This window comes from Fukomys damarensis, unplaced genomic scaffold (genome assembly GCF_012274545.1).
Source record: "Fukomys damarensis isolate Sample0158 unplaced genomic scaffold, DMR_v1.0_HiC HiC_scaffold_28, whole genome shotgun sequence".
NCBI classification, from domain to species: domain Eukaryota; kingdom Metazoa; phylum Chordata; class Mammalia; order Rodentia; family Bathyergidae; genus Fukomys; species Fukomys damarensis.
In genome coordinates, this window is record NW_022900940.1 from 31,535,166 (window position 1) to 31,550,056 (window position 14,891).

The 14,891-nt window shown below is 35.3% G+C and overlaps 2 protein-coding genes across 9 annotated transcripts in view; both read left to right on the top strand.

The window, feature by feature from the left end:
• Positions 1-1,717, top strand: part of LOC104861077 (protein kinase C iota type-like) — a 2,395-nt gene extending 678 nt beyond the window's left edge. Inside the window, exon 2 of the mRNA XM_033756890.1 lies at positions 8-1,717. Within this exon, the coding sequence (XP_033612781.1) occupies positions 8-1,679 (1,672 nt within the window). The 3' untranslated portion in view covers positions 1,680-1,717. The remainder of the gene's footprint in view (positions 1-7) is intronic.
• The window catches only part of Znf385d (zinc finger protein 385D), an 867,824-nt gene that overhangs the window by 727,437 nt on the left and 125,496 nt on the right, over positions 1-14,891 (top strand). The gene's annotated exons all lie outside the window — the stretch shown is intronic.

Consider the following 14,891-nt stretch of genomic DNA (forward strand, 5'->3'; position numbering starts at 1 on the left):
TGGGAAGAGACATCATGACAACGTCTTTTGAGAATCCCAGCTCCTTTGAGGGCCTGTGTGATAAAGATCGAGATGTGTGGTGTTTGGACAATAAACAGCTTTTCACCACAGATTGGGTAGAGGAGGAAGGAGACTCCTATCCCGTGTCACCTCAGTTGGAGTTAGAAGAGGCCATGATGCTCTCTGAGTTAAAGAAAGATTCTGAGCTTCTAGTTAATGCCTCACCTTGTATAGCAGAACATCCCAAAGTGCCTTGTCCAGCAGAAGATACATCCATCCGCCAGGGAGCTGCAGGCTGCTGGAGAAAGCTGTATTGTGTAAACGGCCACGCTTTTCAAGCCAAACGCTTCAGCAGGCGAGCTCACTGCGCTGTCTGCACAGACCGGGTAGGGGGCCTTGGCCGCCAGGTGTATAAGTGCACCCGCTGTAAACTCTCGGTGCACAAGAAGTGCCACCGACTTGTCACAGTTCACTGTGGGCAGCGTTCTCTACCATCAGAGCCCATGGTGCCAGTGGATCTGTCAACCATGACCTCAGGCCCTGCACAGACAGCGATCCCACATAATCTTTCAGGTCAGGAGGCTTTAGAACAAGTTGATGGAGAGAATGAGGCAGGGAACACTGGGAAAAGTGGCAAAATTGCACGTGGTTTAGGTCTTCAGGACTTTGATTTGCTCAGCGTGATTGGCAGAGGAAGTTATGGGAAAGTCCTATTGGTTCAACTGAAACAATCAGATCGTATGTATGCGATGAAAACAGTGAAAAAGGAGCTTGTCAACACTGACCGGGTAAGGACAGAGAAGCACGTTTTACAGCAGGCATCTGATTGTCCGTTTCTAGTTGGACTGCATTCCTGCTTCCAGACAGAAAGCAGACTGTTCTTTGTTCTAGACTATGTAGATGGGGGAGATCTGATGTTTCACCTGCAGCAACAAAGAACACTTGCTGAAGAACATGCCAGGTTTTACTCTGCAGAAATCAGTCTAGCATTTAACTATCTCCATCAGCGAGGGATACTGTACAGAAATTTGAAGTTGGACAATTTATTACTCGACTCAGAAGGGCACATTAAACTGTGTGATTATTGTATTTGTAAGGAAGGCTTAGAGCCGGGAGACACGACCAGCACTTTCTGTGGCACTCCTAATTACCTGGCTCCAGAAATTATAAGAGGGGAGGAGTATGGCTTCGGTGTGGACTGGTGGACTCTTGGAGTGGTGATGTATGAGATGATGGTTGGGAAGTCTCCATTCCATCTTGCCGAGAGCTGTGGTAACCGTTATAAAAACTCAATTGATTATCTCTTGCAAGCAATTTTGGAAAGGGACATTTTCATACCTCGTTGTCTGTCCATAAAAGCTGTGAGTGTCCTGAAGCGTTTTCTGAACAGGGACCCAGCAGAACGACTGGGTTGTCGTCCTCATAGGGGATTTTTTGATGTTCAGAAACATCCGTTCTTTCGCAGTGTTAACTGGGAGATGATGGAGCGAAAGCAGGTGGTGCCTCCCTTTAAACCAAATATGTCCGGGGGATTCGGTCTGGACAACTTTGATTCTCAGTTTACTGATGAACCTGTCCGGCTCACCCCAGATGATGATGACATCGTGAGGAAGACTGATGAATGTGAATTTGCAGGGTTTGAGTATATCAATCCTCTATCCATGTATGAAGAAGAATAGGTCTGATCTCCAGGTTCCAAGTGTGCATTCTGCCAGCATTGCCATTTGATAATTGGAAAAACTTGTCACCACCTAGGATTTGATTGACCATTTTATAGTTGTCTAGAAGCTAATTTTAACTTTTTCATGTGGTTATACTTCGATGTAACAATTAATTCTTATAGTTGATAGTAGAGAATATAGAAATTTTTGATAGAGTTTCTTTTTATGAACTGATTTAAATAACAGTGAGGCAGGTGCTTGTTAACCACTCTTGTATACACATTCCATTTGTAGAGTGAGACATAGTGCCTCATCTTTTTTTCTTTACATTTAAGATACAACAAAACAATTTTGTTTTAAGTAAAATGTCTCACCTATGCTAGTTGCTCCCCAAATCACATTACTTGTACTTTTGAGGCTCAGTTTATGTCGCCTTAGAGAAATCCAAAAAATAACAATTTCAAATAAAAATGCATATATTATAATTGTATGTTGTAGTTAAGTATTTACACAAACCACATATATTATAGTTCTATCTCCTTAGTTAATTATATTTTCTATTTAGTAGAATAACTCATTAAAAACATAGTTACATTAATTTCAAACTGTTCTTATTAAAGTTCTTAGAGTTCTTGAAGCTGTTTTTATTAAAATTAGTGCTTAGCAATTTATTATTTAAAGAGTCGCCAGATATAACATTACTCTGTTTTAGTACCGTTTTTCTGCCAAGGATGTGAAAGGTAAACATCATCTAAATGTTAATAAGTTACAATGGTATAATGCTTGATTGTTATATTCTATAATAGAGGATACTGTGCTTTTTTTGTAGCTCTTTTTGTAATTTACTTAAATAACAAGGAGTTACTCACTTTTTTAACCAAACTTATAAACACATTCTTCCATATATTAAGTGGAGATGTAATATGTAATTTTTTGTTTTGTTGTTTGCTCTTCAAGAAAATAATTTGTCTTTTAAGTAGAGCATTTTAACTATGCCTGTTTCTTCACAAACCACATTACCTGTATTTTTAGGCCACAGTTTATGTATTCTTCAGAAAAATTGTAAAAATACTAACAAATTTGAATAAATCTACACAACACACATATATTTTAGTTCTATCTCCTTAGTTTTTTCTTAGTTCAGTAACACTTGAAATGGAGAGTCGCATTCATTTTAGGGAGAGTTCTTCAGACTATTTTTATTAAACTTAGTGGTTAGCATTTTGTTTAAATAGTTGCAGATATACCATTCTTTTGTTTATTTTAGCACCATTTTTATGTAAAGGACTTGAAAAGTAACTGATCATTTAAGTAGTTCATTAAGTTAGAGTGGCACAACCTTAGTAAGATTTAATTTTAGTTAAGCTATGCAGGTTCAAGTTTAGAACAATTTAAAGTTTGTAGCAATTTAATAAGTCATCTTTTTTTCATGCTCCATTTCATTGTAAATGTAACTTTTCCAATGCTCGTACTCATATGTTGTCTTTCTTTAAATAACTAAGTTTGAAAGTAATATAAACCTCAAAAGAAAATGTTTATGTACATACATACATCTGTTTGGGGAGTATACATGTATCTCTTGATGCCTAGAACTTGTTTTCCATCAAAAAGCAGTGATCAAAATATAAACTTATATTCTCTCATGTCAGAAATATGTTTATATTCATGATCTTTAAGTGTTGCTGCTCTTTCCCATAGGACATTTCATTAGGTAGAATAATCACATGCAGAGTTATTTATAGTATATATTACTGAGCCCACATTAGAATTCTTTTGGCTTTTGAACATTTTTTTGAGAAAAAGTAGAAATTAAATTCATGGTAAAATAGTTTAGAATGGTATAGCAGCCAGGTACAACATCATCAACGTTTTGGACAGATTTTAAATGAGTAGCTTCCTTAGATGTCTTCCTTATTTCCTCCAACAAAATCTTGTCCATTTTCTACCAGTGTTGTACAGATGGTGAACATTTTTCTTTAATGGGGTGAACCTTTTTCAGGGTAGTCTTTTGGTAGTGAGATTTATTGTGTATATTTTATACAGAGTTGCATTAAAATATGTTTTTAACAGCATTTTATTTTTTGCAGTCTTCAAGTGTCATGCCACTTCTTTTCATGTTATATAGAAGTTCTCGCAGAATACTCACCAGGGGAATAAAGCAGTTTACAGTCAGAATGGTTGGCATTTTGATATTCTAGAAAATTCTTTATTTTGCAGAAGCCTGTGGTCAGATCCTTTTATGCTTATGTAGCTTAGATTGCCTTTCAAGTACTGTGCCTGTTCTGTGCTGGTACATTTGCTTTATAAATATGTTTTCTTTTAATTTGTCTCATGTAGAATACTGCCTTGGTCATCATAATGTAGTCTGTATTTCTGTTCCTTCTTTTCATGTTAAAATCTTTAAATAAATCATACAAAATAAAATAGCTTGTGCTCCGTTTGTCCTATCCCCTTGCATCCTTATTAAATGTAACTAGTATCCAAAAAAGTTTTATTCATTATTCCTACATTTTCCTTTATTATCTTAAATATTTATATGTGTGTGTGTGTGTGTGTGTGTGTGTGTCTCAAGGATTATCTTGTTGGCTTCGTAGAAATATAGTGCATACATTTACACAGGGAATTTCTGTTACTCATCCATGTTGACGTATTTTGCTATGCCTCATTTCTTATCGTGCTACACAGCTGTTCTGTTCCATGAATAGACCTGAAGCTATATGTCTGCCATTTCAGGAACATATTTGCATACATGTTTTTTGCTATTACAATGACTGCTACTAGTAACATTCTTACCCATGCCTATTTGTGCATAGTTGCATGAGTTTTTCCAGAGTCTGTCATGCAGAAATGGATTTGCAGTTTCCTATAGCACTAGGATCCACTGTTGGAAAAACTATGTAAGTCTCATTTATTCTACATATTCATCATTGGTACTTTTGTATGTTTTAAAAATCTTTATGTCTGTCTAATGGATGAAAAGTAGAATCCCAAATAATTTTAAATATTTGCATAATTTTAATTACTAACAGAGTCAATCAGCTTTCCATAGGGTTATCTGCAAAACCTTTTCTGTAAAATGTCCACTTTACTTACATTATGATATTTTTCTACTTAATTGTTAGAATTTTTATACATGAGAATATTAAGCTTTTTTCATGTTTAAGACTTGCCTTTTGTTCTCTTTACAGTAACTTTTTTTTTTGTACCAGGGATTGAACACCGGTCCTTGCACTTGCCAGGCAGATGGCAGAACCACTGAGCTAAGTTCCCGGCCCACAGTAACTTACGATGAACAAATATCTTACATTCATGAAGCCTTCTTTTTGGTCTTATTTTTAAAAAATTTTTTCCTACTTAGTGCAATTAAAATATTTCCTTGTCTTCTAAGACTTATCTTTCACATTTAAATGTATAATATACTGGGAATGAATATTTGTGTGTGACATGAGGTATAAAGACAATTTTCATTCTTTTCATTGCAAATAATTGCCCTCACTTACTCATTAAGTGCGCATTCAGTGTGAGAGACGTGTAGGCTCTCAGATACCCTCTCTCTCAAGACTCTTTGAATCTTATTTTCCTCTCTCTGAAGCGCTCTTGCCTTAGGTCTCAGCGTGCTCCCTTCCTCACTTCCTTTAGGAGTTTTCCTTAAAATTATTTATTTCTTTTCAGTGAGATACTACACAGCTATTCAGTTTGAAAATACAATACTTTCTTAATTTTTTTCAGTCCTTCCCCACTTTGTGTCTCATCATTGTACTCATGAAGATGTGAATTTGTGTCTATTTGTCTTATTTTATTGTGGATTTGCCATCCCCATACCCCCCAAACACATACACATAATATAAGCACAATGAATAAAGGAGTTTCTGTTGTTTATCTGTAACTTCAACATCCAGAAATAGGCCACACACATAATTAGTGGTTATTGGTATACACTGAACACATGGACTAATGAATGCATTGCGTTTTGAAAATGGATCTGCTTTGGGGTTCCAGGTCTTTTCATTGGTTTATTTCTGTTTCTCTCTCTGGGTGACACTTTCAGTCTCTAGCTTTATTTATAATAAGGCTTCTTGTCTGAGAGGATATGGCCTCTCCATGTTCTCATTCTTTAAGTATGATTTTTCTATTCTCAATAACTTTCTCTCCCATGTAAGTTTAGAATTACCCTATCAAATCCCGTGAAAAAAACCTCATTGCTGTTTGACTTGAATTGCATTGACTCAGTTTAATTTAAAGAGGCCAAAGGCACTTTTTAAAATTATTTTCAATTTTTCTATCATAAACATGATACGTCTTTCATTTATTTAGTTCTTTCTTTAATATCTTTAAGATGTCTTACAGATTATCTCTATAAATTGTGCACTGTTTGATAAATGCTTTTTTTGTTCTTGCAAACTTGCTTGAATTATTCATAGATTCTTCAATTAAACCAGGAAGCTTTTATCTTTAAACATTGACACTATATATTCTAAAAATTAGATCATAAAATATCATGAATTTTAAATAAAGGTAAGTTTTCATAAGAAGCCAGTAATTGCAATTAATCAGAAATTTTTCTTTCAGCTATCAGATGAAAATCTTAAAAGAAGGACCTAATTTAAATTACTGAGAAGGCTTACTGAGAAAAACACTATGCTCTTAACTTGCAACTTCTCTCCATTATAAAGGCTCATCTGACCCAGACTCCTGCAAATTCATGAACTCTCCCCCCTTGTGAACTGTTGTACATCAAGTATCACAATATTGTGTTGTCATTATATGCATCTGTCTTCTGCACTACACTGCCACTCATTAAGGCCAGAGGCTTGGTCCTTTCTTTGTATTCCCAGGCTCAGTCACAGTGCCTGCTGTGTAGAATACAGCCCTGCAAGCTGACAGATGTTAAAGTAGTAGAACACAAAAAAACTGCTTACAGTAAAACCTTCACAAATGGCATAGACATCAGCCTGTGTGATAATTCTTTTCTTCCAGCTCCTGTATTTCCTTGGAGACTTACTTTGCATTTTCTGCAATTTTTCCTCCACCTCTCAACTCTCATCTTCTATCCCAAGACCTCAGTGCTGACCCAGGAAGTCTCCATAGCCCTCTCCTTCCTAACTTTACTCAGAGACCGGTTACCTATCCAGAACTATTGTGTCTTCAGTGACACTAGAAGAATTTAATTGACGAAGTTGACATCACACTTTGAAACTCCTGAGCCTTATTTCTAATTTCCTGAGCTGGACATCTAATTTCTGCTTATATGCTACATATAAAACCTGCTATTAGTACATAATACTTAGTACTGTATGTTGCCAGTGTGAACTCATTAAGTTCTTTATCGGTGTAACTTTCTGAACTGTGCCACTGTCCTTAATAGTCAGTGTTGTCATTCCTACTCCTTTACCCAAATGAGAAAAAGTAGCTTTCTATCGGGGTTTAATTTAAACAGAGAATGCTAACTTACAAACTTGTCTCCTAAAACACCTCCCAATCTCTCTCTTAATTTCCAGTTGCTACTGTCTGAGTTGTGACTCGTATCGTTCAGTTGAACTATTGCCTCAGCTTCTCAGTTTGTCTTCTTGAGTACAGATCTTGTTTTACATTCTTGTCAATTATTTTTGTGTATATGCATTTGAGCTGAATGATTCTTACAGCGTAGCATTGCTCAGAAGTCCAGTTTCATTAACGAAGCACCCAGGATACTTCAAGCGCATGTCCTCATCTTCCTTGTCATTTTCATCTCTTCCACCGATACTACTCTCTATTCATCCTGAAAATTTAAGTGTTTACTGACAACATCACATTAGTTTATACCTTCATATAGTCTGTTTCTCTTATAATTGTCATTTTTCCTTTTTTCATCTAAATCACTTCCGCTCAGCCAGCTCACATATCATTCATTCGCAGTCTTCCAGGACATCTCCAAACGTAGCAAATGACTCATCTCCTGTGGTCCCAAGGCACTTTGTTTATATCTTTATTTCAGCGCTTCTCATTTGAATTAAAAATTATTTATGTGTTTATCCTTTGTTTTTGTGAGTTCCTTTCCAGAGGTCAGAACGATTTGTTTTACATCATTATACTACCACAGCACTTAGATTCCATATTCCTCCTCGAACAAAGCTGCATAGAAACCCAGCGAAGATTTTCTCCACGTAGAGGACATTTTTTTCCCCAGTGGTACCGAGAATTGAACCCAGAGCCTTCACACTGAACTACATCCCAGCCGTTACTTATATTGAGACAGAGCCTCGCCCAGCTGGGGATTCCACATTCGGTCTTTCTGCTTCACGTCTCCCAAGTGCTGCGGTTGAAAGTTGCTACCACCAAGTCCAGCTAAAGACATCCTTTCCCTCTTGTCAGTACCGAGTGGGTCTGTTCTTCATGTATGCCAACATGCGTAGCCTCTTTCTTAAAAACTTACCAAACTGCTTCCCATTTTGCCTTCGGGTCATTGTTGCAATTCTCTATCACATCAGCATCAATACGGAGTGTGTTTAATGGTTCTGTATTTCATTATGGTCTTGTACATTAGAAATACAACATAAAAGTCCTATCCCTCCTACTTATCTGACATTGTCCTCTGAAAACTCAGTATGTTCATGGATTTGGAACGTACCTCATCTAATTTAAGCACTTTGCATATATTCACTCATTTAATCTTCCAAGTACTATTTCTCAAAGTCAAAAAATTAGTGCATCACTGTTCTGGAACTGCACCTGTATTTGTTCACCTCCAAATCTGTAAATCAGGGTACATTATTTTTTTTTTTTTTTGCAATCCATTTCATTCCTCTATTTTCTGTGCCCAGGTATCCCCATTGCCATATATTTCAACTTGGTATTGACTTGTCTTTATTCCTGTTTGGATTTATATGATAAAGTACAAATGGTTATTGGAGCTCTTGCCAAGCTGTGTCATGCTGTGCATGGTCTGTTCCTGGTGAATGTTTTGGAATTGTTTGAAATTTAGCCTAGCAGCCTGACACTTGATCCATTATGTGTTTTTCTTCAGTAGTTACCATTAGCACCCCAGAAGTGACAGGATTGAGATTATTGTGGCAAGTAATTAATAAGCAGAAGCCTGCATTACTGGTATATTTTCTTTATTGTGATTGCATTTTTATATTTAGTGTTTTTAGACCTAAGAATGCTTTGCAAAAATTAAATTGTTATCCAGAAAGATCTGTAGAACTAGTTTAGAAAGTTAATTTAAAATACAAAGTCAATTCAGCCACAGAGGAAGGATGAAAATGTAGTTTTAGCTGCCATGTATTATTTTCATGATGGAAGGAATTACATATTCCAAGAAGAGGAAAAACAACTCTTAAGAGTTCCCAGAAGATTTTAGAGGAAGTGTTGTAATCCTAAATTATGTTCTTGATGTTAAAATATTGTTTAGATGGTTGATTATTTAAATTGAATGTTTTATGAAATCCAAACAATAATAATCCTTTTCTTGCAGACTTAAATTTATGGAGGTTAGACACTATGGCATTTGGGGATGGGTGCACATTTTTAGGAGCCAAGATTACTCTTTCTATTTGCTCTTTAAAATACAGTTAGGAGAGACTGTAATTTTATTTCAAAATGACAAAGTACATAAATATATAACTACTTTCCCCCAAAGTTTTTTGACATGAATTTAAAGAAATTCAAAAAGAAGTCATAGTGGCAAAAAAAATAATAATAATAAAGATGTTTTGGGTCACAAACTGATGAACAGTTTAAATACTTCTGAAAGCCAGAGGGAGAATTGGAGTGTGTGGAGATGAAAAGTATAAAGAGAAATATAAGATCAGAACCCAGGAGAATGTCCGGAATTAGGGTCTGAAATTGGATAAGAGCTGAATACAGTGGAAAGCAGAAGACTGGTAGGGCAAAAAAAATATGAGTATTGATTAAGAAGAGAAAAAAACATTTATATTAAGATAAAAGCATCATTTATTTTAAAAAGCAAAAACGGAAACAGTAGGAAAGCTTGAATAATGTAAGTAGGAGTCAAAACTAAAAACTTCAAGCAATTGATGGATAAACATATATATATATATATATATATAAGCCCTAAACTACTCTCTTTTGAATGAGCCAAGATTCATAATTTGGAACCAAATAAAATTGAATCAACTGAAACCCTTCACATCCAAATAGAAGACAGAGGTACTGATAAAGTTATAGTACTGGTAATGTAGTTTATTAGCTTTGGAATTTTAGTCCCTCCCAATCAACACCTAGAAGGATGGGTTACCATTAGTTATAAGTGTATTTTAAAGAGTTAGAAATTGAAGAAGGAAAAAAATGTATATTTTAGAGTGGAGAGTTTTGCTTTTCATCTGAAGCTATTTCATATTATTTGATTTATTACCGTATGTGCATTACTTGATAAAAATAAATAAAAATGGAAGAGAAAATCTAGCACAGCATATTCCAAGAATCCCTATTAAAGAAGATTTGAAGTTCTTGAAGTACTTGGGAAACACAAAATGTTCTAGGTGGTGTTCAAACTAACAAAATAACCTCTTAAATCAGTGGTTCTGAATGTGCTTGTTCATGGGAAATCATTGGGGATTTTCCAGCTCCTTTGGGCCATGTGAAGAGTGACTTAAGTAGTTAAGAGTTTATATTTTAGTTTATGATGTAGTTTATACTATAGGGTACAGTAGTTCAACAGTACTGTATTCAGGATGTTTTAAAAAATATGTTTGTTTCTGTATGCTAAAAAAATGAAAGTAGTAAAAATACTACCAAAAGGTGATTGTACCGTCATAGTTGAGAGGTTCTTAGGTACAGGATTACCTTCACCTGGGGTTCAGGTGCGCTTGATCTTTAGAATTTCCTGGAGTTCTAGATACCCTTTACTTCATCCTTCTTTGACCTTCACAATTCATCATAACTGATTTGAAGCTTCTAACTTATTTCAGTAAGTCTTCAGAATGATGGGAAAATGAAACACAGTCAAGAGTAGAGGGGAGAATATAGAGAGAAGTGAGGCAGAGCTTTAGCAATTCTTCAGGGACTAAACATAGCCTAAAATGTATTTGGAAGCCCTTTATGACAGCCCTGTGTATGTCATCTTCGGGTTTAGTTTTCTCTGTCAGTTTAGTTTAGTAGTACATTTGCAGTACATATGTTTACTTTCTTTGTGGGAAGTTGGCACTGTATATTACACCTCTTAATTCCTTTTCAGATCCCCTTTCCCCCGCCCACCCTGCATCACTTGATTCCTTCCCTTCTTTTGGTTTCTACAGATTTGCAGTATATAATGCTTCCATTCCTTGTGTGGAATTGGTTTGTGTACATAACACATGTCCCAATTCCTTTTCTTGTCCCCATTTTTGCTTTCTCTCCCACTGCCCCCATCTCTTTATCCCTTTCCCCTTTGAGAAAGATCTGTCTCCCTACTTTCTATTATCTCTCATTTATTTTGCTCTTTATTTTTAATTTAAGAGAGACCATATGCTATTTAAACTTGTGTGTCTGATTTATCTCATTCAGTATTATCATCTCAAAGTGCATCCACTTCCTACAGATGATTCAAGTTTGGCTTTCTTTATGTCAAAGTAGTATTCCCTTGCATGTAAATACTACATTTTCTTCATCCATTCGCCTGTTGGTGACCACGTAGGCTGCTTCCAAGATTTAGCTATATGAATTGTGCTGCTATAAACAAGGATGTGAATGTATGTCTGTGATATGGAGTCTTTAAATCTTCGAGGAAGATACCTAGAAGAATACCTGGGTCAAATGGAATTTCTAGTATCAGTGTTTTAAATAATTTCCATACAGTTTCTATAGCAGTCCTACTAGTTGACATTTAAATAAACAATGTAAGAGGGTATTTTTCCCCTCGGCCTCTCCAGCATTTTGTTATTTTTTGATTTCTTGATGATGGCTGTTCTTTTTGGGGTAAGGTGGAATCTCAGTATTTTCTGCATTTTTTTCCTGGTGGTTTGTAAGCCCCTACAGAAACCACATACAGATTCTATTTTTACATGGTGTTCAAAAATTCAGTTGTGTACTATAAAGGTTTGAGAGTCATAATGATGAGTAGGGAAAACACTGGATTTTAATAAACCTGATTTTAAATCTTGGAGTTGACTGGTAATATATTGGTGACCATGGAAAATCATATATCCTTGGTTATCTCAGTGCCTGGTTCTGTAAAATAAGATAATACCATATACATTAAAAGAGTGTTTGATTAAGGACTTATTACTGAGAAAGAATACACTGGTTTTCTCAAAATATCAATGAAAGCATGTTAATAAAATGAATATTACTCTGTTATCATTTTTAATATGTTTTTAGCCATTTAATGTCATTTTAGCCTCAAGGAGCATTTTAAACACCAAAGTACATCTGCCATGTTTATTGGGCCCCTGGCTCTGTATCTTTAACAAAACCACCAAGTCATTCCCTTTATATAGCCATCATTGAGAACAATTTCCTTAAATAAACATGGCAAGTGTTTTAAGAGTTGAACTAAGTTAGATTATTAGCTTTACTTTTTAAACATACTATTTATTTTGAGTATTTACACCTAGGCTCCAAAATACAGATACCTTTACATGACATCTGTAATTTAGTTTTTCAACAGCAAATCTTTCCTGAGCAATTTCTGTAATAAAGTACTTGTTTTTCAAAGAAAAGTAAAACATACTCTCCCTTTTGCAATTTAGGTACAGGAGAATATAAATATGTAAATGGAAGATACAAATATATATATATATATATGTATATGTATATATATGTGTGTGTGTATGTGTGTGTGTATGTGTGTGTGTGTGTGTGTGTGTGTATACATGCACACATCTTATTCAGAGACTAGAAAGGTCCTCTAGGTAGGGGAAAGGGAATATATATATAGAGAGAGAGATGAATAGGCATTAAACATGTAACAAATAAGTAATAAAGATTAGATGAAGGAAAGAACCTTATAAAATATAAGGAGACAGTCAGTTATACTGGATTATTGAAGGTGTGGCTAGCAGTTCTCTATTAGTGGAGAAGTTTCTGGTGCAAGGAGAAAGGAGAATTAATCTAGAAAGAGAGGGGTGTGCTAGCTCAAGAGGCATTGTTTTTCCAAATAAAATGTCCCTGTGACTTGAACTCTACAACACTATTTAAGAAAAAGACGTATATGAGCCGCTGTGGCGTAGATGGAGACGTAAATTAATGGAAGAATATTTGATACAAGGAGAAGTAGAGTATTTCAAATCTAGCCCAAACACAGAATGAAAAAAAAAAAATTGAATGATACCAAATTATTAACAATGTGAGACTTTCTATAAGGCATTGTTAGATAAATAGTAGCACATAAGTTAGTACCTAAGTGTATTGCATTTTTATGCACAACATAAAACTAGGCATAAGTAGGTGTTATCTTAGAATTTTCATGCTAGAACAGATTAGACAGTTTATAGAAAAGGAATTTGTTCCACACATTATTATACTTTCTCAAAGGCATTAAACAATGATTTAAACAAAGAACTAAATATGCAAAGAAGCAAGAAAAATGTACAGCTCAAATTATTTAGCTCAAAATCTATGTCTTCTAGAAGCTAACCAACTAGGATAATTATTTATGTAGTTCAGACCAATGTGCATTTTGCTTAGTTTTTTTCTGTAGGCTTTATAACTTTCATTTTGCAACATTTTTAAAGTATCTAAACTGGGCCTGGTGGCACACCCCTGTAATCTTAGCACTCTGGAGGACTGAAGCAAGAGAATTGCAAATTCAAGCCCAACCTGGGCAGTTTAGCTATCAACTTAATAAGATTTTGTTTCAGAATACATTAAGAAAGGGTTGGGGATATAGGGATATAGCTCAGTGCAGTGGCCCTGTTTTCCAACACCAATGCTGCAACAAAACTCTTCAATTTTTTGGAGATTCATTACTAAAGATCTGTGTTGAAGTGATACACTGCTTCTAGTCTCCTCATCTCTGAATTTCACTTCCATAAGCTCATTTCTTCCTACTCCTTTAAGGATCACAAAATTGTTCAAGGCTAACGTTGATCATGTCTGGAAGAATAGCAGACATGGAGTGACCTTTGTGACCCACTGACTATTTCCTTTTTGGCAACTTACATAAGAAGCCTAATTTTAATATGCATTTTTCCTGTGGAGAAGACATCCTAAAATTAGTGCCAGGGCAAGGAGTGATTCTCCACTACAGGTTTAAAAGGAAGCAGGACATTTTGAACACCTTAGTTTTGAACTTCCAGCTTTCCGAACTGTGAAATAATATAGATCAGTTGTTTTAAGCCATTGAGTTTGCAGTTCTTTGTTACAGCAGCCCTGAAAAACTAATATGTAGTTAAATTTTTTAAAATAAATATGAATAACCAATTAACAGAAGCTTTCACATTCTAATTTTAAAGCAGGATCTAAGCAATGAAATCCCTCAATCTAATAGTACTGTGATTTTGCAGAAGAAATTTAACTACATTAAAGAGGAAAGGACATATTTTAGAGTGAGAGAAAATTATTGAAATTGAACAATTTGTAATTTATACATACAAGGATGTTGTCTTAACCTTTACTTCCAACTCAGTGTACAGTAGATTTCAATATTCGGACTATATTTCAGTGACCTACCTCCAGATACCTTTGTGGATTTCTGATGCCGATGGTGATAGCATGGATTTCTAGAATATGTTTTCTTGCTCAGTCAATATTGCTATGTTCTCTGGAGCATTCCTTGCAAGTAGAGTCTCAAATATGGAGTTTTTGTGTTTAGCTACCTTAGACTTTATTCAGAGACCAACCCTAAAGACTAATGCAGCACTAACTTTCCTTCTTGTGGAAAGGTAATATGGGTGCTCATGCCTGGGAGAGAGACTTTGCCATGTGTTGGTAAATCTTATAGCAAACAAGGAAGTCCATTAAGGGCTGAAATAACCTTTATCTTCCTGTTTTTTCAGACCTTTTTTTCCAGAATGTAGCTTTTTTTCATTTATTAAGTATAGGCTTTAGTTATGTATTGAATACTCATTAGGTTCCAGGAAAGCAATAAGAACCACAGAGGATATGGATGGGGGTGAATCACTTGTCACTACCCGCCGGAAACTCTATGCATAAATGATGTCTAAAGTCATGTCTAGGGTTAAAATGATAAATTGTGTTTATCCATTCAAAGTCTTGGACTGTAAGTATCTATGGGTATTCCATGATATTGCTTGAACACAAGTCGAACACATAAATGATTCTAAGCAAAATAATGTCCTAGGATGCACTCAA